Source organism: Lepidochelys olivacea (assembly GCF_965140295.1).
Source record: "Lepidochelys olivacea isolate rLepOli2 genome assembly, chromosome: 1".
NCBI lineage: Eukaryota > Metazoa > Chordata > Testudines > Cheloniidae > Lepidochelys > Lepidochelys olivacea.
In genome coordinates, this window is record NC_140411.1 from 17368955 (window position 1) to 17392652 (window position 23698).

Sequence of the window (23698 nt, forward strand, 5' to 3'; positions counted from 1 at the left end):
CCCTGACTGCCCCAACCCCTATCCACACCCCCGCCCCTTGACCAACCCCCCTGGAACTTCCACGCCTATCCAACCCCCCCATTCCCCATCCCCTGACCGTTCTTCCCCATCCAACCGCTCCCTGTCCCCTGACCGCGCCCAGCCCTGAACCTCCACCCCATCCAACTGCCCCCTGCTCTTTCTCCCCGACTGTCCCCTGGGACCCCTGCCCCTTATCCAATCCCCCCTGCTCCCCGCCCCCTTACCATGCTGCTCAGAGCAGCAGTATTGGCAGCCCCGATGCCCGGCCACAGCCAGCTGCCCAGAGCACAGTGGCTCTGCGAGCTGAGGCTGCAGGGGAGGGTCCAGGGGCTCGCTTCCCCGGCTGGAAGCTCAGGGGTCGGGCAGGACGGTCCTGCGAGCCAGATGTGGCCCACGGGCCATAGTTTGCCCACCTCTGGCTTAGGAGCACCATTGCTTGGGACGTGGAAACCTAGCCTGGATAACGCACCAGTTCCTTTCCTAGTCCTTCATTGTTGTCAGTGAGCTGTGGCTCAGACCCGGAGAGGGACCAAACTTAGATGACCTCCTGCGTAAGCCCTGCATAAGAATTGCCTAGTGGCTCAGACCCATGGTCCCTCTAGACCTCGGGCCTGTCTCCAACAGCGACTGTGGGTTACAGGAAAAAGGCAAGAACCCCCACTGATCTCTCCCCCTCTCCGTTTCTGGTGGGACCATGTCACCTCAGGAAATGCATTTGGTTTGTTGGGGTGGGAAGCCCAGAGGGAAATGAGGGGTTAGCCGCTGGGGATTCAGCATATGTTCAAAGTATCTGACTGTCCTTCTGCACCTCTTAGGATATTCTCACGACTCACCCCTTCACCAAGATCTCCAACTGGAGCAGCGGCAACACGTACTTTCACATCACCATTGGCAACCTGGTGCGGGGAAGCAAACTGCTCTGTGAAACGTCACTGGTAAGGAGAGTTCAGGGCTCTCGCTCAGTCGCTGAGCACAGAGAGCAAGAGGGGGGATCTAACTGAAGGCTGAACCTCCAAAGCCGCACCCTGGGTTCAAATCCTCTTTTCGTGTCACATTGCCTGTGTCCGAGCGTCTGGGCCAACGGGCTTTGAAATGGAAGAACAGCAGTGTGCGGCAGAGAATTAGTGAGCTCACTAAATATGTCCCTGCTTCCCTGCAAGCTACGGCTAAGACATCACTGGGTCTAGCACAGCTGTTACTGGTGCGGGACTAAATCGGGCTTCAGGCAGGGGCAGTGTTGGAAGTAATTCTGCATTTTGGAGGGGGAGGGGCAGGTTTCTGGAGCCGGCTGATTGAAAAGGAAACTGCAGCTGTTTGAAGCCGCTCAAAGGCCTGGGATGTTGGACTAAATCCTGTGGAGATGGATGGATGGGAAGAAGGCAAGCGAGGTGGCCAAGTGCGCAGGATAAATTCATTTATTCACTCCCTGGCTGTGAGGGCAGGAACAGAGGCCATAAGCTGTGCTACGTACTCACAAGGGCCAAACCCTCTGCTGGTGTCAGGGGAGCTGCACCGATTTACACCAGCAGAGGACTGGCACATAGAGTCCATTTCAGCTTTGCCCAGGGCAGTAGTAATGGCTTAGCCTGTTACCCCGACTGACGGCCCTTGTCTGTGGGTGAGGGCTCTGAATGTTCAGCCAGGTTAGTCACCAGGTGCTTTATAGCAAGCCGAACAGGCAGCATCACCACCGTAGCAATCTGGTGCTGTGCACTCTGGAACTGACTAGCATGCTCTAGACTTAGTTCAGGTCTTAAATCCAGTACCAAGCTTCTCTGCCCACCATCCCATAGTGAACCAGAGTCAGTGATACTCTGTCATGGCTTGCTTTGGGTGACGGGAGAGCATCACAGTCTGGTTTTTAGCTCTCTGCCCCCATCGGAGCAGAGGAATTGCCAGACTGGATCAGACCCGAGCTCCATCTAGTTCAGTATCTTGTCTCTGGCCATAGCCAGCACCAGCTGCTACACAGGAAGATGGAAGAACCCCACTGTAAACTGACATGGGGTAATCTGCTTGCACATGAGGTCTGACCCTGATCTCTAATAGGTAGAGATTAGCTTAAGCACTGAAGCATGAGGTTTATATCCCTTCCAATATTTATCACCATTAATTATAATTACTCTGGAGATTCTTGATATCCATATAATAATCAAAACCCTTTTTGAACCTGGCCACAACAACTTCCTGTGGCAGAGTTTTCCACAGTCCAATTATGCGCGTGTGAAAAAGTATTTCCTTGTATTGATTTTGAACTTGCCATCTTTTCATTGACTGACTGTCCCCTGGTTCTTGTCAAAGGGCGAGGCCTCTACCAGGCAAGGTTCAAGGTTGTGGTGGTAGGGACGCGGAGGTGGGTCGCTGACGAGCCTGGTAATAGTTCATACCAAAGGCATTCAAGGGACGTGATCCGGCGACCAGCAGTTATGCTGTCTGGGTGATGTGTCTGATCTCTCATAACTTCCTACCAGGGCTACAAGATGGATGACCTCTTGACCTCGTACATCAGTCAGATGTTAACAGCCATGAGCAAACAGAGGAGTGCAAAGGGCAGCAGCAAGTGAACTGAAAGAAGCCACTGGCAGGTGGCCATGGAGCTAATTCACCAGCTGAGGCCTGTGGGATACCCCTGCAGCTGGGGCCGAACCTTTTCTGCCCAGATGTGGAAGATGATCCGGACCCCATCAGAAAGCTCATCCGACTCTGACCTTGAGGGCTCGAGTCCCATTTCCCCTTCCAGTGAGGATGACTATCTGTGATGCTGACTTCCAATTCCCCCCTCCTCCCTAGTAAGCCCTGTTTTAAACTTCTAAGCTTTCTAGGTGACAGACAGTGACTGATCAACAGAGAAACTCCAGCGGGATGTTTACTATCAAACCAAATGACTGCAGTTTGCAAAGGATTGTAGGAAAAAGTTGTGAGTGTCATTTTTAAAAAGGGGAAGGTGGTCAGGGTGCCGTTAAGGGCTTTGGAGAAGTTCTGGGCATCTAAGATTTGCAGATCAGTCACCTAACCCTGCTTCATTGAGAAGAGAAATCCCATCTACTCTACTGGAGGTATCTTGACATTACAACAGAACAAAAAGAAATCCATTTGTTCTAAAAAAAGCCGAGGGAAAAAGTGCATTTAAAATAGTGGTTGGTTTGTTTCTTCTTAATCCTAATTGAACAGCCTGTACCACAGCAAAGCGATGATGGGAGACGGGCGCACAATGTTGGAGATATTTAAAGGTTTCGTTTCTTATTCTTGTATTTATTTATTTTTTAAAGAGAACGACGGTTTCTGGGAGGCTGGCTCTGGGGAAGGCCCCACACAGCTCCAAAGGCTTCCCCCAACAGAACCGCTCACACACCCAGTGCCCCATTGTCAAAAGGATGAGACTGAGTGTTCAGAGGTCACTCGGTTCTAATTAGGGGTGGCCTAAAGTTCAGCATTAAATCCCTACTTGGCAGCATGGAAACTAGGCTGCTAAAGACAGCTGACCCTGCCCCCTCCGCCCGCAGAATGCACCTTGCAGGATCAGGCTCTTAGCTGGAAGCCTGACTGTGGCTTTAGGTCCTGAGAGGTGGACAATGTTGGCTAGGCCATTCTGTGCTGTGTGAAACGCTGCAGAATGGATTTGTTCCACAGCCACTTTATAACAATAGCAGGACATCCAGAGGGAAAGCAGAGCCCGTGTATAAGAAAAATAAACCGTGTCTGCAGACAAACCTCCCATCGTCCTCTGCACCTCCACTGCTGTCTGCTAGGCTGTAACAAGTATTTGTTCTGTGTCACGTTGCTGCTTACTATTTACCCTCTGCATTTCCTGGTTTGCTTCAGGTGGGATGCTCTGATGGGGATGGGAAGCTTCCAAATTCTGGGACTGTCTCCCATCTCTGCAGTAGACTAACCTAAAACTTTGGCCCCGGCCAGCCCCCTAGGAGCTGAACTTTGTGGCTCGGCCCCACCTCTGATTTTTAACTTTAGCTCTGACCCATTGTGGCAAAGGAAGGTTGAATAATTAGACCTGGCTATAAACATAGGCCTAGTTCCTGATGCAAAGTTCATTAATTGGGGGCTAGCAGGAGAACGCTACTGAAAAGCAGAGAAACTTAGGAGGATGCCAGCTCCTGTGTTCAGTGCCTCGCCCCTGAGATCACAGGCTATGCCCACCTCAGCCTGACAGATGATCCCAGCATTCGCTCTCCGCTGCGTCTCCTAGCATCACTGCGTTTCAGCTGAGAGTAGACAGTCACTGTGTGTTTTTAGGAGGCCTTACACTGCTGTGATATGAACACAGCTAAACCACCCAGGCTCGCTGTACTGGGCCCTAGAACATACATAGCAGCAAGGGCCACGCCACTGCTCAACAAGGTGGTTTGGACCAAAATTCTGCCCTGAACTCTGAGTCAAAGAGGGCGTCTCCTGCATCGGTGACTAGAACAGTTAGTGGCACAACTGATCTTTTCTGCCCGTAGCTTCCACGGCTCAATCGAACAGATCATTCATGTGGGAGCCTTTCCATCAACTTCAGTGGGCTTTGGATCATGCCCTTGGTTAGCAACCCAAAGCCGCCACCTGTCAGTCAGCTCCGCCACTAGGCACAGCATCGACAAGCCTGGGCACGCAGCTCTGAAAGGACAGTAGCCCAGACTTGGGTGTCATGGCATCAAACAGGGAGTTGTGTGTAGCCGACTAAAGGGAGGATGTGGCTGATGCTGTGAATGAAATTTAAGTCGTGTTGTATGGTTGGTTCCCAGCAACCAGCGCTTGAAAGGCATGATCTCAAGGGGCTGTGACAGCAGCTGGGCCTATAAGAATCGGCTGAGGTTGAGTTTTGATTCTAGTGTCACTAACACTGGGTGGGTCTCAGCAAAAATGTGCTTAGTTGGCTCAACACCTTTGATTTGCCTCATACGAGCCCAATCCAGAACAATCGGTGTTGCATTCTCACACTGCTCGTCCCAACACTCAACTGTCTTCCTCTGACCTTTCCCTCTTCCCCACCGCTCTCTGCCTCGCTCAGCACTCGAGAACACGGGTACGACATTTGCACTGTCTTACTGTCCATCACTGGACTTCGCACACAGCAGTGCACAAATTAACTTCATCATTATCTCCTAAACAAGGACCATACGTAAAACAGTGACACTGGGCCCTGTTGTTCCACTGTTCCTGCATTTGACATGCATGAGGGGCTGCACATAGACATCTGAAGGCAGAGGATGCAACTTTGGCCTGGTTCTGAACCACTTTCCGCCTGTGTAAATAGGGGCGATTCACTGATGTCAGTGGCGTTTCCCTGGAGTACGACCAATATGGGGGTCAGAACTCAGCCTGCTAGGTCACCCAAATCAATCTTTCGTGGCCCTTTTCCGCTACACCCCTAGCGGCAATGGTTCGTATTGCACTCTTGTGAGCCCCCTGTTATTTTGCCCTTCCCGTTGCCTGGCTCTGCAGGCTGCAGTAGGCCCCAGCCATTCATTACTCTTGCTCCGTTTGTACTCCGTAAAAGACGATCACTGGTTTCAAGGCTACCACGGTTGTGCCACCTCAACTCATTCAACACAGTGCGGGTCATGCAAGCAGCAGCCTGGCGCTCACCCCAAACATGCAGCTATTAGCCTGAGCGTGTGTTTCAGTTTCAGAAGTCCCTTTGGGGTTTGTGTGTGTGTGGGTCTGTGTCATACCTTGCGTGTATTAGTGGCTGTTTGTTTATATTCACACACGCAATGTAACATGAAAACTTACGTCTGTGTGAAATACGCTAATAAAAAAAATAAGAATAGAAGGACTTGTGAGAGGCTCTTTGCAGTTCCGTTCGTTGAAGAGATGGCTATGCGGTGACTTGTTCATGGTCTGTAAGTACATACACAGAGAGAACTGAGAGTAGGGAGCTCGTCAGTCTACCAAACAAAGCCGAAACAAGCTCCAGCGGCTGGACGCTAACACTAGACGCATTCAGGCTAGACATACGGTGCAAATTTTTAACACTGAGGTTATCAAGCTGTCTGGAGGGGGCTCAAAAACATGGGTGCCACCTTCGGGCAGACTGTCACGACACTAGCCCCCAATTGGTTGTGAGTTCTATACTTAAGAGTTCACCAACCAAGTAACAAGTGTGAACTCCTCAACAGCCTTAGCATGGAGTCACGAACAGGCCCCTTGGGCACTCCGGGTTCTCTCTCCCCACAAGGTAAGGCTGCCTTTGTGATAGATGGTCCCTTACACCAAACACTATTCAGGGTACTCCCAGTCCCATAGGACCAGTCACTTATCTCAGGTCAGTGGCACCCCAAAACTCTCACCAAAGACAACTTAAGAATGGCCATATTGTATCAGACCAATGGTCCATCTAGGCCAGTATCCTGTCTTCCAACAGTGGCCAGTGCCAGCTGCTTCAGAGGGAGTGAACAGAACAAGTCAATTATCGAGTGATTCATCCACTCCCAGCATCTGGCAATCAGAGGCTAAGGACAGCCAGGGCATAGGGGGATGGCATCCCTGCCCATCCTGGCTAATAGCCATTGATGGACCTAGCTGCCTTGAATTTATCTAGTTCTTTTTTGAACCCTGTTAGAGTTTTGGCCTTCACAACAGCCTATAATAAGTAACGCTCATTTCTTTTTCTGAGTTAATTAATTATGTACACAGTTAAAGCAGGTAAACATATACACACAAATGAGTTACAGTCTTTCTTAGGTTTCAGAAGGTAATAGATGCTGTTGTAAAATGCTTAAAAATCTTTGCCCCCCCATCCCTCAGCACCGAAGCAGCATGTGGACCCAGTTCCTTATTATGAGGCCTTTTTAATTCCCTTCCCCACAGTTCAAACTGATGGAATGTGTGTGTGTGTGTGTGTGTGTGTGTAAGGGGGTGGGGGGGCAAGGGGCGGCAATCACCAAAGTCTTTGTCCTCTGACGTTTCACAATGGCTCGGTTGGTTGCAATGGGACGTCGTGCGTGCAGGACCAATACTTTACGCTAATTACCGGTAATGCTTATTTCCTGTTTGGTGAGTTACACGGTTACAGAGGTTTACAATGCAAACTCTCTGCGTCACTTTGCACCATGGACTGCAGACGTTCTAAGTGAGACCAAGGCGTGCAGCATCCTACGATCACTTCATCAAGTCTCAATACTAATCACATTCTTAGCAACATAACATCTATTCTAACAACGCTAACACACAGGTAAGCCAGACTGGTTTCCAGCTATGCATTGGTCAGTGAGGCCTAGGGGCCTTGGCATGAGCTGGTGTAACCCACACACCATTCTGGGTGTGGTGTGCTGTCCCATCTAGTGGCACTGAGCAGAGAGAGATAAAAGTTGTCTTTTAGCTCGTGCGGTAGAGGCTCATGCACTAAGCTCCAGAGGTCGCAGGTTCGATCCCGACAACCGGAATCTGTCAGTGTTACACTGGCACATGGGCTTCCAGCATCCCAGAGGATGATTAACCGTGGAACAGATTACAAAGGGCTGTGGTGGATCTGCTAGAGCCTGGCATTTAAGTCATGCTTGGCTGGCTTTCTAAATGCTATGCGCTAGCTCAGCCCCGGGTTGTGGGCTTGACGCAGGCCGCACTACAGCGTGAATCTCTACGGCCTGTGCTGAGCAGGAGGTCAACCTACCATCCATGAGCTTAACAGTCTCGTTGGGCCTTGCTCTGCGAAAATAAAAGAGCTGTGACGATGGGGCGAATGATGATTGCTATAAAAATAAATCCAACACTTACCCCCTTGGCTTCTGGGCATCATTTACAGCAGAAGGGCTAAGGGAAAAACCAGCACCATTACCAATCTCCTGCCTGCCCGAAAACTGAGCTGGTATGTACTTGTATGCCATAGTGCAGGGCCTTTGGCCCCCATCTGGTTCTGTAGATACTGATAGTTTGGGTTTTTTTTTAAAAAAATAGTTCTTAAGGAGGCAAAGAAAAAATTTCCCCTGTGCAGTTAGCCAGGCCTGAACCTATAGTGCAGCACCCTCCTCCATTCAGCTCAACGGAGCATTGGCTCTGAAACCTAATGACTGATGCTAAAATAGCAATAATAATATTGACTCTCTCAGTGCTGGCAGTTTTATTTAGCAGAAACATGCAGCTATTCAGGGATTGCCTATGGAGCACAAGGTTGGGCCCATAAAGTATCGCCATGTTTTCCTCCCAATCTGAGGCGTGTATGTGGAACACCTGCTGAATTCGAGTGCAACAGCACCAGACTGTGTGAGCTAAAGTTTATTTCAAATAGCAATTACAGTTTACAGCATGCATCAGCATATGTTCAAATGCACGGTTATGGTCTAAACCTGGGAAATGTGCACATGGTTCGTCAGATTATTGAAAAGCTGCATTTAGCGACTCCCATCATGTGCTATCAGCAATCTGGATTTTAAAAAGGTGAGGTGGGGCACAGTTATAAAATGCCTTCTAAAGAGGAGAGCCAGAGAAGCAGGTATTCCCCTACAGCAGACCCCATTAAAGCGAAGGCCAGTGCTATGGAGTGGGCCCCACTGCAGTAAACCTACAATCAGCTACCCGACCTACCTTTCTTGGCCTCTCTCCTGAGGCCAAGGAAACCAACTCCCCAGCTCTCAAACCCCCCCACCACAGCAGGGGTGATGCACCTTGGCATGGGCTAGCCCCTTACACCACCCCCATGGACCACAGGTAGCATAGGCCAAGGGAAGTAAGCCTCCCCTAACCCAAGCCATGGTTCACCTCATGCTCTGCCCTGAGGCCCCGCCCTCGCTCCCCTGAAGCCAGTGGGGCCTCAGCTCCAGCCGGCGGCCTGGGGCTTGGGCCAGCCATCAGCCTGGGTGGCTGGGTTGGCCAGAGCGACTGCGGTGGGCTGGCCGGCAGATGGGGCGGACGGGCTGGGACACCTCCTGCTGCTCAGGGGGCAGGGCTCCAGCTGTGGGGGTGGAGGCTTCAGGGGTCTCGGACACAAGGGGCAGGGCAGGAGGGTCATGCACCATCCATGGGCACCCCTGTCTGTGCTCTACCTTGTCTGTGAGAAATACAGGACTCTATGACCTGGCAAACCCTTCACCAGCCCTCACAAGATCTTCGCTCTGCCCCCTCCCAGCAGCAGCATAGAGAGGATGTTAAAGCCCCACCGGCATGGCATAGGGCAGCCATACATGGATGTGCCGAGGCTGGATGGGGCAGACACACATGCTGTATGCAGCCCAGGCTCTGGGCTATTGACTACCTGGAGAAACTCCTTGTCTTACCAACACCCACGCTGATCATAGTATTTCAATAGTCTATTTTTTTTCAAATGCACCATAAAGCCTGTGTGTTTGTCCAGGAGCAAAGAAAAGTCTCCTCGCAGGGACGAAGTCCAGCCCCTCTGGTGCAACACGGGCAGCTCGTGGGGGGACTGAGCCTCAGTGAAGGAAGGAAAGCAAGCAAGCGCCAGCTACTGTGTGTACAATGCCGTCAACGGAACAGACGGTTCGTGTGCAGCAGTTACTGTGCCTTGCAGGCCAGCCTCCCAATGTAAGCTGCCTAGGGGATTGACACACCCGGTTCTCTTTGTTACGTGTAACGGGGTGTCCGGCTGCGGGCTGTAGGTTTGCACTCTGTGCTGCTCCCTTTCCCCGGGCTGAGTCCTGGGGAGTGTGCGCGCAGCCAAGTGGCAGCTGAGCCTTTCCATAGCCACTGCTGGGACCCCGCCCTCCTGGCTCCCAGCTCTGCAGCAGAGAAGGCCTAGTGGAGCCATGTTCTGTGGCTGGGCTGAGCCAGAGCCTCATGAGATCACCGGCAAGAGGCCCATTGGCTCCAGTGGACTTTGGGTCAGGCCCATTATTCCACCATCACCCCCTGATGGCACACAGGAGGCCAGGGGGTATCTGGCTCCCCTCATCCCTCATGCTGTGGTACCCTTGTATCCAGGCCTCCCTCACTGCTGAGAAGGGGGGCACAACATGCTCTTTTCGACACACTGGGCCCCCCACCCTCCCTTCCCGGTGAACTCACTGAGCCGGACAGACTCTCTCTCCGCAGGTGGGTTTTATTTCCTCCATACAAAAATACTTAAACCAATAGCAGCTTTAAATCCACTTATTAAAAGGCGTGTTTCCAGGTGACTCTCCCAGTGTTAAAGGCCAGCGATCGCACAGAGACAGACTCAGTTCTGCTGGGAGGGTCCTGCCTTGTATCTGTCAACAGCCGGCCGCTACAGCCAGCCACCATCCCAAGCAGGCCCTGGGGCCTCCCACTGGGGAGAGGCATACGGAAAGAGTCTTAGGCATTTCTGAAGGGAAGGGTACTTCATAGCCATCAAACTGAGTTCCAGAGGCTCACTGCCCTCTGCATGGGATCAAAGGCCCTTCAGGCTCATCCAGACTCCACCGCCATTGTCATGTACAAGCAGTGCTCTGACCAACAGGCCTCCGGCTAACGGCACAGCAGCACCTGGCTTCTCCAGGTTGATCCCAAGTTAGTGTCTGTATGGTGCCATAGCTCCTCCCCAGCCTGGGACGGGCTGTTCTCCAGATGCCAGGTGGGACCTCAGCACCACACCACTGGCCTTGCTCTCTCAGGCCACGACAGTTGGCAGATCATTGAGCTCTGGAAAGAGGAGACTTGTTGAACCACAGAAACTGCCCACGGACATGTGTGGGTGGCATCCCAGGTCAATCAGCAGTGGGCATTGAAAACAACTCAATGTTTTCTTCTGAGTGTCCCAGGGGATTATTTTAGTCACGTCGTGTACCCAGGTTTTCAAGCCCTCGCCATTTTGTTTTCATTTGAGGGCTCAAAAGACAAATGAGGCTGCAAAAGCCCCTGCTAGTTTGAGGTGTCAGAGGTTTGCCGGTTTGGCAAAGACCTTACAATTCTCAATTTCTCCCATCCCAAGCTCCCGGCAGTCTGGGGCATTCAGCTGTGAATGTTTCACCGAGCTGTAATGTTAGCGCAGCTCTCAGTTAACTTCAGGCTTTCACTGATGTAACACCATCAAAATCACAGGACTTACCGTGCAGTAAAATCGGTGTAAATGAGCGTTGAATCAGGTGCTTTTTGGTGTATACAATTAGATGCACCTCTAACTAGTAGAGTACAGTATGTGCAGTGTGGATGAGCTAACCAAAACTTTTCCCATTTCCTGACTCCTAGGCATTGACAGTCATGGCCTTAATGTTGTATTATCAGTGTGTGCTTTATACAGAATACCTAAGTCCAACATGACTGTACCTCCTGAGCTCTGTTCTCGTTGAACCACCAACCCAGTTACACTGTAAATCTGTGCCCCAGGCAAAATTATGGAGCAGACTAAAGAGGTTGCAAAATATTAGGGTACTCTATAGCGCTCATGGACAATGTAAGAGGCTGTGTTTTGAGAACATAAGAGCGGCCATATTGGGTAAGATCAAAGGTCTACCTAGCCCAGTGGCCTGTCTTCCGACAGTGGCCAATGCCAGCTGCCCCACAGGGAATGAACGGAACAGGTAATCATCAAGTGATCCATTCCCTGTCGCTCATTCCCAGCTTCTGGCAAACAGAGACTAGGGACACCATCTCTGTCCATCCTGGCTGATAGCCATAGATCGACCTATCTTCCATGAACTTATCTAGTTCTTTTTTGAACCCTGTTATAGGCTTGGCTTTCACAACATCCTCTGGCAAAGAGTTCCACAGGTTGACTGTGCGTTGTGTGAAGAAATACTTCCTTTTGTTTGTTTTAAACCTGCTGCCTATTAATTTCATTTGGTGACCCCCTAGTTCTTGTGTTATGAGAAGGAGTAAACAACACTTCCTTATCTACTTTCTCACACCAGTCATGATTTTACAGACCTCTATCATGTCCCCCCTTAGTCGTCGTCTCTTTTCCAAGCTGAAAAGTCCCAGTCCTGTTAATTGCTCCTCATATGGAAGCTGTTCCATACCCCTAATCATTGTTGTTTCCCTTTTCTGAACCCTTTCCAATTCCAATATATCGTTTTTGAGATGGAGTGACCACATCTGCACGCAGTATCCCTTTCTTAATGATTCCCAACATTCTGTTCACTTTTCTTTTTACTGCCGCTGCACATTGAGTGGAAGTTTTCAGAGAACTACCCACAATGACTCCAAGATCCCTTTCTTGAGTGGTGACAGCTAATTTAAACCCCATCATTTTATCTGTATAGTTGGAATTATGTTTTCCAATGTGAATTACTTTGCATTTATCAACACTGAATTTCATCTGCCATTGTGTTGCCCAGTCACCCAGTTGTGAGATCCTTTTGTAGCTCTTCGCAGCCTGCCTGGGACTTAAATATCTTGTGTAGTTTTGTATCATCTGCAAATTTTGCCACCTCACTGTTTACCCCTTTTTCCAGATCATTTATGAATACGTTGAATAGGACTGGGCCCCGTACAGACCCCTGGGGAACACCACTATTTACCTCTCTCCATTCTGAAAACTGACAATTTATACCTACTTTTTGTTTCCTATCTTTTAACCAGTTATCAGTCCATGGGAGGACCTTCCCTCTTATCCCATGACAGCTTACTTTGCTTAAGAGCCTTTGGTGAGGGACCTTGTCAAAGGCTTTCTGAAAAATCTAAGTACACTATATCCACTGGATCCCCCTCGTCCACATGTTTGTTGACTCCCTCAAAGAATTCTAGTAGATTGGTGAGGCATGATTTCCCTTTACAAAAACCATTTTGGCTCTTCTCCAACAAATTATATTAATCTATATGTCTGATAATATTGTTCTTTACTATAGTTTCAACCAATTTGCCTGGTACTGAAGTCAGGCTTACTGGCCTGTAATTGCCAGGATCACCTCTGAGGCCCTTTTTAAAAATTGGTGTCACATTAGCTATCCTCCAGTCACTTCGTACAGAAGCTGATTTAAATGACAGGTTACAGACTACAGTTAGTAGTCCTGCAATTTCACATTTGAGTTCCTTCATACCTCTTGGGTGAATGCCATGTGGTCCTGGTGACTTATTTCTATTTGAGCCGTTGCCATAGACCGTTGTAGTGCTTTGTAACCATGGGCATGGCCAGTGTTAAGGTGTAAGTGAACGAAGAGCGTAAGGGCTTGTCTAGAGAATAGTTATACCCCCAGCTTGCTGGGCACTAAATCCACAGCGCACTAGCCTGCTGTTCACTGCCCCATTCACAACGGTCCCTAGTGTGCTTTGATCTACTCTGCTTTGAAACGGGAGGAGGTCAATGGGAGTGTTTAGCGAGTGGCAGCAGAGTACATGTGGACAGTCAGCATGCAGCAGGCTAGGGTGCTGTAGATTTACACCCCAGCTGGCCAGGCACTAATCTTTCATCTAGACAAGCCCCAAGCCAGGTTCCATGCTGGACTCGGTACAGAGTGCTGGAGCCACAACCCCCACGAGCGTGGGACTCACCTGTTCGGAATTTGTTGTATGTACCATTCTCGAGCACTACGCCGCTGTCATCTGAACAACAGGAGAAGCCCTTCTCTCTCCACCTGGAAAGAGTTCAAGCAGCAGTGAAGCAATGAGCTTGAACACTAGGTCAGGCAGCTGGTGCACTGAGCCCACTGTGGCTCATGCTCCCCGGTATTGTCTCAGGATTTCCTTGTGTGCCACCCCTGCGTCGCTGATGTGCCCAGCTGTTGGTTCTTGGATTTGTTCTGCATTTGTACAGCACCTAGCACAACAGGGGCCCAATCTATGATTGAGTCCACGGGGTGCTAACACGATACAAATAAGGTCACATTTTTCAAAAGCGCCTAGGTGACTTAGAAGCCTAAGTCCAAGACTGTCCCGGGCTGTTAAACGCCGACTGAATGTTAGCAGGGCTTTGAGGGTCCCTCCAGCTGCCAGCTGCAGAGATCTATTCATTACTGCTGTCAGCTGAACACCTGGAAGTGTGTGAGGTGTCCCAGGAAATGAGCAAAAGCACAGCCCCTGCCCTGCAGAGCTTACAATCGACATTCAGGCAATGTGACAAGCTGAGCTGGACAGCAGACAAGAAAGGGGGAAGGAGGAGGAACAGCTGGAGGCTGGGATGGGGGATGGAGGTGAGACAGGAGCCATTCACTCACCAACGTGATAGGGACGCATGGTCCCAGTGAAGGGGCCAAGCAGTTTGGCATTGGCATGAAAAGGAAGAGCTGGGTTAAGAAATGTGAAGGGGAAAGCCAGGCTACTGGGTGAAAAGGACGAGACACTGCTAATTAAAGGCCTGTTTGGATTGGACAGGTCAGCTAGTTCACTCCCCTGCATGGCAACCAGGCAGAATTAGGCTATGTCTACACTACAAAGTTGAGTTGAGCTCTGGCGATGTACAGCCACTGCTGTAATTAAGCCGCTGTTGCATGGCCACACGATGCTCCTTGTGTCAGGGGAGCACAGCCACAGTAGCAGCTCTTGCATCGACACGGAGCAGTGCACCATGGGTAGCTATCCCACTGTGCAACTGGCCACACGGTGCTTTGGGAAGGGTTTGCAATGCCTCATAGGGGCAAGTTCAGCATCCCACGATGCAGGTTTCTCAATCCCATCATTCCTTGGGCATCCTTGTAGGTTTCCAGCCACATTTCAACTGCTCTGGTAACCTGCGAGCCAGCCATCTCTGTCAGAAAGCATGGATCCCGCACTGCTCTTCAGTATTGTGCTGTGCGTTATGAACACAGAACTCTAGGAGGAGAGGGACAGGGGGACAGGGGAGCTATTCTTCTGAGGGAGATCTTGAAGGAGCATTTTAACATGGAGCCAAAGTAATACGTGTAGCCATAGCGTGCTGAGCCTGGCATTGTTTGTTTGCACCGTGCTATGAACCTTGCAATGCACATGCACCTATTACTATTCTCCGTGATGGAGAATAATAAAAATAAATTCTGTTTCCATAAGTAGATTTTTATTCCACACCCCGGCAAACATACCCCTATGTAATGCTGAGGGAAACTTCATACATGCAGGGGAAAGTATCTTTAAAGGGGAAGGAATAGGGACGTCACAAGCACATTGAGGCTCTCACAGCTGGGTGTGTGCGTGGCTGTCGTGTTTAATCTCCCACAAGGGTGGAGTGCCTTTGGTGCTGCTGCAGCCCTAGAAGACACATGGAATGGGGGCCAGGGGCAGGGAGTGTAGGGCGGTCCAGAAATTTACTAAAGTAAAGATGCCTTGAAAACTAGGTTTTGTTTTAACACAAAAATCTTCCTCAGGAGAAGTAAATCTCTTTTCTTGAATGAATAATCTACAGTAGGTGTACAAAAATTGTATCAATTTCCCATCCTCCATCAGTAATTTAACCCTGCACAGTTTACATCTCTATGAAAAAGTGAATGCCAGTGGTATCTGTTTTCACTTGTCCAGAGAAAGTTTTAATTCGGTTTCTTTTCATCCTTCCTTAAAATCGTACTATCTTTTCCCACAGCCTGAGGCTAAGCTCCCAGATCCCCACCCTGACTGCTCTCCCCACCAGCCTCACACCCATATAATACCACCCTGATCCCAGCCCCGTCCTTGTAAAAGCTGCACATCTGTGGATCCGCACCAGAGCAACTATTTGCTTCCCTTGCATTGCTATGCCAGCCGCAGCTCTTTGATTTTTACGCGTCCTTATCATAGTCCTGCTCCTCCATGCCCCAAGCAAATTCCCGAGGCTGGAGTGGAGCTGGGCCTGCACAACCTCCTCTCCCCAGAGACCCAGGAGATCCACCACCTCCCAGGTACTCCAGGCAGGAGCGCCTTTGCTGCATGGAGCCGGCTTGCTCAGCGGGGCAGCTGCTGTTTGAGTTGTCCACCGGCGCAAACAGGAAGAGCAATTTCAAAACTTCCTGGGGCTTTAACAGGGGAGGGGTGTTCACCTGTGTACCTGGCTGCAGGACAGAGGAGTTCAAAACAGGGACCAGAGTGGTCATGGTTGGCATTGTGGGATCCCTCCTGGAGGCCGACGTCTACACTGACAGGGCGTTGCTCAACTACGTCACCCGAAGCATAACGCCTCTCGTCAAGATAGTTTTATGATGTTGGCGTAGCAGGCGAGTTAAAGCGATGGGAGGAGCATGGCAGCGTGTACACCACATAGTTAGGTCGATGTAAGCTGCCTTGTGTCAACTTAACTTTGTAGTGTAGACAGGCCGTTCGTATCATCGCTTTTGAACCATCCCTAAGAGGTTTGCGGCCCCCAACATCCCCAGAGATTTTAGCAGCAGGATATTTACCAATGCAGAGCAAATATGAGTGAGATGAGCAGGGCTGCGACTGCATCTGTGAGAAGCCACATTATTCTGTACTCCTTTGGAGTCTGGAAGAGAACAACAGAGAACATGTCCAGCAGCAAGAGTTTAGTCTAAATAATACTTGCAAACATCTGATTTTTGTATGCAATTTGGATGAGTAGCCTGACTGACCCTTGCGTGACACCTTCCTGCTGATGTTTAAATAGAGTGTGTTGACATTTGAAAGGAGCAGCCACCTCGCTTGGTGTTACCTCCTGCTGGATGGCCTAGTGCTCACCCCCGTACTCAGAGATGGGGCCTGCCATGTGCCTGGCAGCAGAGAGGAGCCTGGACTCAATTGGAATGACTAGTATGGGGATCCTTTAGTGAGGCGACTGGACACAGACAGAGCCTGTACCAGCGCCAAGACGAAACACAACCTGCGATGTCACCATTCAGCCCGTGCCTAAATCCTGGCCTGCTGACTACTCAATAGACAAGAGGTCCCCAAACTGTGGGGTGTGCCCCCTAGGGGGGCACAGAGGAACATTGGGGAGGGTGGCAGGGCCCAGGCCACCCCCTCAGCCACAGCCCAGGCTCCCAGCCCCACGCTTTGCCCCGTCCCCAGCCTCACTGCAGCTCCACACCCGGCCGTGGGCCCGGCTGCAGCTCCACTCCCAACCCCGGCCTCGGCCTCTGGCTGCAGCTCCGTTCCCGGCCTGACTCCCAGCCCCAACCCCCAGCTGCGGTCCCAGCCTAGGCCCCCTTACCTCTGTCCGCATTCCCACCGCCCCTCACAAGCCGTGGCCCCACTATCCGCCCGGCACAGACAGGTAAGGGGGGGGGGCACAACCCTGAAAAGTTTGGGGAACACTGCAACAGGCCCACCCCAAATCACTGGATATGAATCCCAGGAAGCTCCAGATGAGAACTTTGTCCATATCCCTACAACCAAATCCCTAAATCTAAGGCCTCTGACCATTGGGAAAGTCCCAATTTGGGTCTAAACTTTGCAGATTTGGCCTATCTGGGATTATATCCAGTTTGTGAGCGTGAAAGCAGCCCTGTGGCTATCTGTGAAACAGGAATCTTCAGGGTGGGCAGATTATGGATGGGACCAACAGTACAGGAGACCCTCTTCGCCCCGTGGGGCATTCGGAGGGATCTGGATGAATAAGGTGAGATCCATGGGCCTGTCAGACCAGCTTCTTGGAGTGGCTGGAGGAAAACCCAAGCTTCTCCCACCCAAGCAAGGTGATTCTAGTGCTCCTTTTCCTTGGGCCTCTGCCTCCAGATCATGCATGAGCAAGAAGCTAGGGTGCTGCAAGAGGTGACCCTCTGCCTAGACCACCAGCGTGGTCGGGGGCTTCTAGACCAGGGGTCAGCAGCCTTTCAGAAGGGCCGAGTCTTCATATAGTCACTCTAATTTAAGGTTTCACGTGCCAGTCATACATTTTAACATTTTTAGGTGGTCTCTCTCTAGAAATCTTTAATATACAACTAAACTATTGTTGTATGTAAAGTAAATAAGGTTTTTACAATGTTTAAGAAGCTTCATTTAAAATTAAATTAAAACACAGAGCCCACCCCAACCCCGACCGGTGGCCAGGACCCGGGCAGTGTGAGTGCCACTGAAAATCAGCTTGCCTGCTACCTTTGGCACGCGTGCCATAGGTTGCCCACCCCTGTTCTAGACAGAAGACCTCCCTCAGTAGGCAGGATGATGTCTCCTCAGGTAGGTGCAAGCCCCAGCTCACCAGGGGCTCTCTAAAATTGGTTTCTTTTCTCTCTTCTCAAGGCCTGAGTCTCTCAGCACTAGCAGGCCTCGACTCAGCTGTGTTTTTCAGCCACGCCGGGGATTCCTCGCCCCTTCCCTCAGGGACTACTGGTGTAGGGGGGCCTATGCACTGCCACCATGGCACCCCAAGGGGCAGAGGTGTTCCAAGTTCAGAGGAGAACAAGGCTGGTGCAAACCTGGACTCCTGCTGAGGCCCACACGGGCCATTTAAACAGGGATGCCACTTAGGACATTGCCCTAGCTTGTGTCTGGTCGAGGGGGTCTCCCCTCCACCTCTGCCCCACTGCAGGGATGAAGTTGTCCCACAAAAGGCACAGCTGACCATGACCATTAGCCCCAAGACAGTCTTTTGGGTCCCTCGCTCCCAGAGAGCAGAGCTGGTTTTTCCCCTTACCATGAGGAAGAGAGGTCGGTTGATGTCCTTCAGGGAGTGTACGGCATTGGTGGTCACAGAGTGCACTCCGACGCACCAGGCCAGGGAGAAGAGCCAGGGCTCACTGATCACATAGAGGTTGGTGGTAATGTTGGCCTGAGCGTATTTCCTTTAAAATACAAAGACGCATTTGCCTCAACCAAAAAGCAACTTTAAGGGCAAATGGCCTCCCTTTGGGCCGTCTCAGTGGAGTGCTGGGAGTCCTTTGAGGAGGATTGCCTTGGGAGTTCGAGAGCATCGGAGTGGATGGGGCCAAGATTGGCCAACCAGCTGATTATATGAAAAGACCGGTGTCAGTTATGATTGGCCAAACTGGAACATTTGATCCTCTGGGGACAGTCACATTTGAAGAATGATGTAAAAACAGGATTCTTTCAGTCATACTTTTGTATTAAGGTTCAGTTTATAAAGAGTTAATGATTAGATGTTTTAATCAATAGTTAATGAATTGTGATAAAGTCTAACAGGTCACTTATAAGATCAGTTTACACCCATCTGTAACGCATTCTACTGAGGGGCTTATAAGCATCTATAACACCTGGTTCTCATGTTTGCAACATGCTTATAACAGCTATTCATCATTTACTAACCCTTTATAAATCATTCCTAAATGGAACCTTAACAAACCGTTCTTTCTAGATTGTTAAAGCAAATGGTGCTTGTTCTAAATAGATATTGTCGGTGTCAATATTTGTTGTACAATTTAACTCAATACAGTGGAACACTAAACTGTTGGTAACTCTGCTTGAAATTTTGGAACAAGCATTGTTAGAAAAGTTTGAAGCACCGTCCAACTCAAAGCAATAAACTGCTGCTTTTTTGACAACTGAAGTGCTCTTGCAGTTTGGGGAAAGCAGAAATTCCAGCCACAGAGAAAAAGCAGAAGAGCAGAGCTGAGTTTTTCACGAGACAGAACCATTCTAGAAAATACTGAGTGAAATGTGAGCCCTTCCATTTGAGATTTTACATTTTCAAAGTACTGTAAACTTTTAGAAGTGGTAGTCCAGTACTGGAGGGTTATGTCTCCTATAAACCATCCACTAGGGGGCAGTGGTCACTTGCCAATTCATTATTCAGCCATGCCAACGATATTATATATAAGTATCTATATTACATATATATATACACATATAAATAAAAATAAATATATATAAGAATCACGGGATGACCTTCAAATATTTGCAGCTGAGTTGCAGACAAGACGTGGAAAATCACAGAAAAGTAATAATGGACCTTTATTAACAGCGGTAATTTGGAAAAGCCAGAGTAGATCTATTTGTTTAAGAAAAAAATTGCTGGAATAATATAAACACTCAAGTATTAGGTTATGCCCTGCTAATTTTTTGATAACCAGACCTTTTGCTGCAAATAAATTACAGTCATTAAAAAAAAAGCGGCTGGTACAATAAAAAATTCAGAAGACGAAACGTCTTAAAACTACTCCTGTAGAAATCGAGTCCGGTCACTTTAGCCTTTTACATTTTGCAGGCATTGAATGTTGGAGCAGTACTAACTGCATACTCAAAAGGCATGCAAAATTGTGGACTATGCAAAGTAAGCTAATTAAAATCAAAATTGTGGTGGAAGCCAAATGTTGCAGGATCCACAATTTCGTGAATGAAGTAGGCCATATATATTAGTTTCTCCTGTTCTATAATAAGGCACCCCTTTACATGTTATCTGCATGGTGAATCTAATTACTGTTAGAACAACTGCAGCACGGTTTCTGAAGTACAGAGGAAAAGTCCAATAGATTTGGGATCTGAAAATGAAGGTAAAACTATTAGGTGCCAAAGCTGTGATTCAACAAGACACTTTAGTATAATCAGGAGGGAGCTTTGCTCTGCACATAAATAAAATCGAAGGACGCCAGCAGTTGAATTGCTAATGCTGAGTGTCAATTTTCATAACATTCAGCACTCTCTGATTCTGGGGATGATCCACCACCTATTGCAATCAATGGAAAAATCAGGGAGTCATGACTCCTGGCTTCTCCTTCCATTACTACCACTGATTCACTGGGATCTCAGCAAAAATTCACCAACTATGACATCAACTTCAGTGACGGTTGGACTTACATGCACCAGATGATGATCACATACATACAAATGCTCATGGTCTGCACATATAAGAGATTTGGGGAGGCTAATCCTCCCCAAAATCAAAGAGGCTGGCAAATGTCAGATGTGAGTCACCTCTTTTCGGAGGTGTGCCGGCCTGCCACCTTTGCGTCCTGGGAGCAGGAGTGTAGGAAGCTCCCTAGAAGCGGGGAGGCAGCTGGCACCCGGATCCATGGCCCTGCCCCCCTTACTCCACCCCTCCCCCACGAGACCCTGCCTGTGCTCCACCCCTCCCCCTGTGGCCCTACCCATGCTCTGCCCCCACTCCACCCCGAGCCCCCACCCTTGCTCCACCTCTTCCCGCCCCCGCTCTGCTTCTTCCCCCAAGGCCCCACCCGCCACTTGCGCCTCTCCACCCCCTCCCCCATGTCACTCGCCCTTAAGGCAAGAAAAACATGGGAGGGCATAACCCTCCATTTTTAAAAGTGACAGGGGTGGGGCCGCGGGGCAAGAGGCGGGGCCTTGGAGGGAACAGGCTGGGTGGGGCAGGGCCTCAGGGTGGAGTGCAGGTGTGGCAATGGGGGCAGGGGAGTCGATCGGGGGGCTGGACCACGGTCCAGGCGCTGGTGGGCCCCCACTTCTAGGGAGCTTCCAGTGCTCCTGGGAGTAGCCTACGCAGATGCTCATCAGTCGGGATTGAGCTTGAGACTTTTATGGAGCTTCTCCTGTAGTTAGGAGTAAGTACCAGGCTGTTGTAGTCACTCGGGCCAGACACTACAGGGAGACATAACCACATGTTCTAAACTGGCATATTACTTGTGCAGGTTTTTTTGCAATTCCACTGAAGTGTCTTGCCTCCTATGTGAGGCTTATACAGCTACCTACCGGATATCTTCACTGGACATTGCAGAATAGACTAGATTGAGCTTCACAACATTGTCTCTCAATAGCTCATCAACTGGGGCCTTACTGGCCATGGTGTGCTGAAACCCGGGAGCTACAGACTGAACAAAGGACCTCATAGTGTTGTCCAGCCACAGGACCTGTGAGTAACAACAGCAGCTAGTGAATTAACAGGGATATTCCTGAACAGTCCCTTGTCTTCTACATAGTCCCATAATACAAGGAAAGAGGGGTTCACTCCGTGACATGCCAGGTACATTGAAATGCAGGTAGGATCTGATTTTGCAGTGGGTAAATATAAAATGAAAACACATGCTCAAATACTACAAAAAGAAAAGGAGGACTTGTGGCACCTTAGAGACTAACAAATTTATTTGAGCATAAGCTTTCGTGAGCTACAGCTGATGAAGTGAGCTGTAGCTCACAAAAGCTTATGCTCAAATAAATTTTTTAGTCTCTAAGATGCCACAAGTCCTCCTTTTCTTTTTGTGGATACAGACTAACATGGCTGCTACTCTGAAACCTGTCAAATACTACAGTGATATGACTTAGACTGTTCTGTGAAGGAGCCTGTGGAACTCCTTGCTACAGGAGGCCAGGGAGTCAGATACTGTATCTGGATTTTTAAAAGCACGGGATAATTTTACACACCAATATTTGTATTTATACCAGCTAAAATAAGGGAAATCAAACGCAATACCTCAGAGGATGATCACCACAGGTGTCAGGAAGTAACTGAATCCCCCTGCTGCAAGTAAAGCACTGCACATCTGGCCAGGAGCATTACTGGGATTTTAACCTCCCCCAGGAGCCTCAGACATTGATCATTAACAGACATTACATTTGTCATAATACTTAGTACTTCTGTAGCACCCTCCATCCAAAGCTCTCTATGCACTTTAGCTCCCACACAGCCTGCTCAGGTGGGTAACTATGGAATTTAGCCCCCATACAGCCTGATGAGATGAGCAACTATTGAAATATGTCTTTGGCTCCTTGGAAGCTTGCACTTCCATACCTAACTGCAGATGGCAGAAGCAGGGATAGAACCTGGATCCTCCTACCCCCAAAAACCAGTCCCTTATCACATGAGGTCATGGAGAATCTCCATTAGCACTATACAGCCTATGACACACAGGCAGTTCTAACCCCAAACAGTAGCTAGCTGTGGTAAACAGCTAGCTAATTCATTATGGCATTTGTATCCCAAATTGACAGGGAGGGGTGGCACAGGGCCCTGTGTACACAAACTTTGTAGCCATAAGTCTCAACAGGTGATGGCAACAGGGCTTGTGACCATATCATTAAAGTGCTTAGCACAAAGGCCCCCACCTACGCTAAAGCTTCCCCCAGCGGAGCTGCACCCAGGGTGAATTACAGATCGGCATCGCTCCCTTGAAGCTCATAGAGCTACACCCATTGTGATCTGCACCGGTTGGGAACTTGGCCCAACTGCTGAGATTGCTTTGGGAGGGGCAGAGAGGCGCGATCTAAATCCCAGGGTTGCTCTTTCTGATTGTGTTACATGAACATGGTTCCTGGAGTCCTGAGACTGACTGGGGGTTCCTAGGCGCAAAGGTAACATGAATAATCCAGAAAAGACGGGGAGCAACATTTAGGTGACCCACTGCTACAATGGCAGTGCTATTCTGCAATCATGGGGCCAGATCCTCAACTGGTGTAAATGGAGCTACACCAGTTTACACCAGCTGAGGATCTGGCCTTTGGTACAGAGACTTTTACTGAGGGATCTCAAAGCAATTGGCAACCATTCATTCCGAATCAACACTTATAGCTAGCTTGGAGCTCGACTGCAGTACCCTATTCACACCTTCCCCCACGAGTAATCTCATTAAAATCAGTGGGATGATTTGAGATGTAACTCTCCAGCATGGGGAAGGGTGTTACAATATGGCCTTGGGGAAATGCATTTTTATAATTTTGCTGGACTGATCCCTGAGTCAACTAGCCACCAGTGGGAGAATAAAATGTAATGAGCTAAGTCTTTCGTTGGTGAAGTCAGTGGAGTGATGCTGATTTATGAGGATCTGGCCCAAAACCTCGATTCTGAAAACCACAACAAAGAGGAGAGGGAGGAGTGACAGCACCATACCAGATGAGGGTTAATCCTTGAGTCACGGATCACTTCCAGTGTTGTATTGATCCAGGTGTTCCTGTAAGGATGTTTCACTGGAGGGCGGTAGAGATCAAATATCACAAGTTTATTCGCACTGTCTGCAAGTCTCAAGAAATTACTTAGCTTGTAAATTGACTGATTCATTGCCAATTTTTGATCTGCACTTGACAGTGAGCCCATGCATGAAAATGGTGTGTCCTAAAAATAAATAAATACACAAGG

General features: G+C 49.4%; 2 protein-coding genes across 7 annotated transcripts in view; one reads left to right on the forward strand and one right to left on the reverse strand.

The window, feature by feature from the left end:
* Nucleotides 1-3264, forward strand: part of MYO7A (myosin VIIA) — a 189692-nt gene extending 186428 nt beyond the window's left edge. Inside the window, exons 50-51 of the mRNA XM_084620894.1 lie at nucleotides 837-956; nucleotides 2493-3264. Of these exons, the coding sequence (XP_084477020.1) occupies nucleotides 837-956; nucleotides 2493-2585 (213 nt within the window). The 3' untranslated portion in view covers nucleotides 2586-3264. The remainder of the gene's footprint in view (nucleotides 1-836; nucleotides 957-2492) is intronic.
* A 6731-nt stretch (nucleotides 3265-9995) lies between these two features.
* GDPD4 (glycerophosphodiester phosphodiesterase domain containing 4) overlaps nucleotides 9996-23698 on the reverse strand; it is an 81804-nt gene continuing 68101 nt past the window's right edge. For 4 of the 6 annotated variants that reach the window (XM_084618001.1, XM_084618004.1, XM_084618002.1 and 1 more), the window contains 6 exons: nucleotides 23453-23674; nucleotides 21322-21479; nucleotides 18338-18485; nucleotides 16149-16231; nucleotides 13363-13445; nucleotides 9996-10575 (listed from right to left, as the gene is read on the reverse strand). In XM_084618001.1, the coding sequence (XP_084474127.1) occupies nucleotides 10544-10575; nucleotides 13363-13445; nucleotides 16149-16231; nucleotides 18338-18485; nucleotides 21322-21479; nucleotides 23453-23674 (726 nt within the window). In that variant the 3' untranslated portion in view covers nucleotides 9996-10543. Of the gene's footprint in view, nucleotides 10576-13362; nucleotides 13446-16148; nucleotides 16232-18337; nucleotides 18486-19778; nucleotides 20139-20936; nucleotides 21211-21321; nucleotides 21480-23452; nucleotides 23675-23698 lie in introns of those variants that run through there. The other 2 variants (XM_084618003.1, XM_084618005.1) reach the window with 2 other exon arrangements.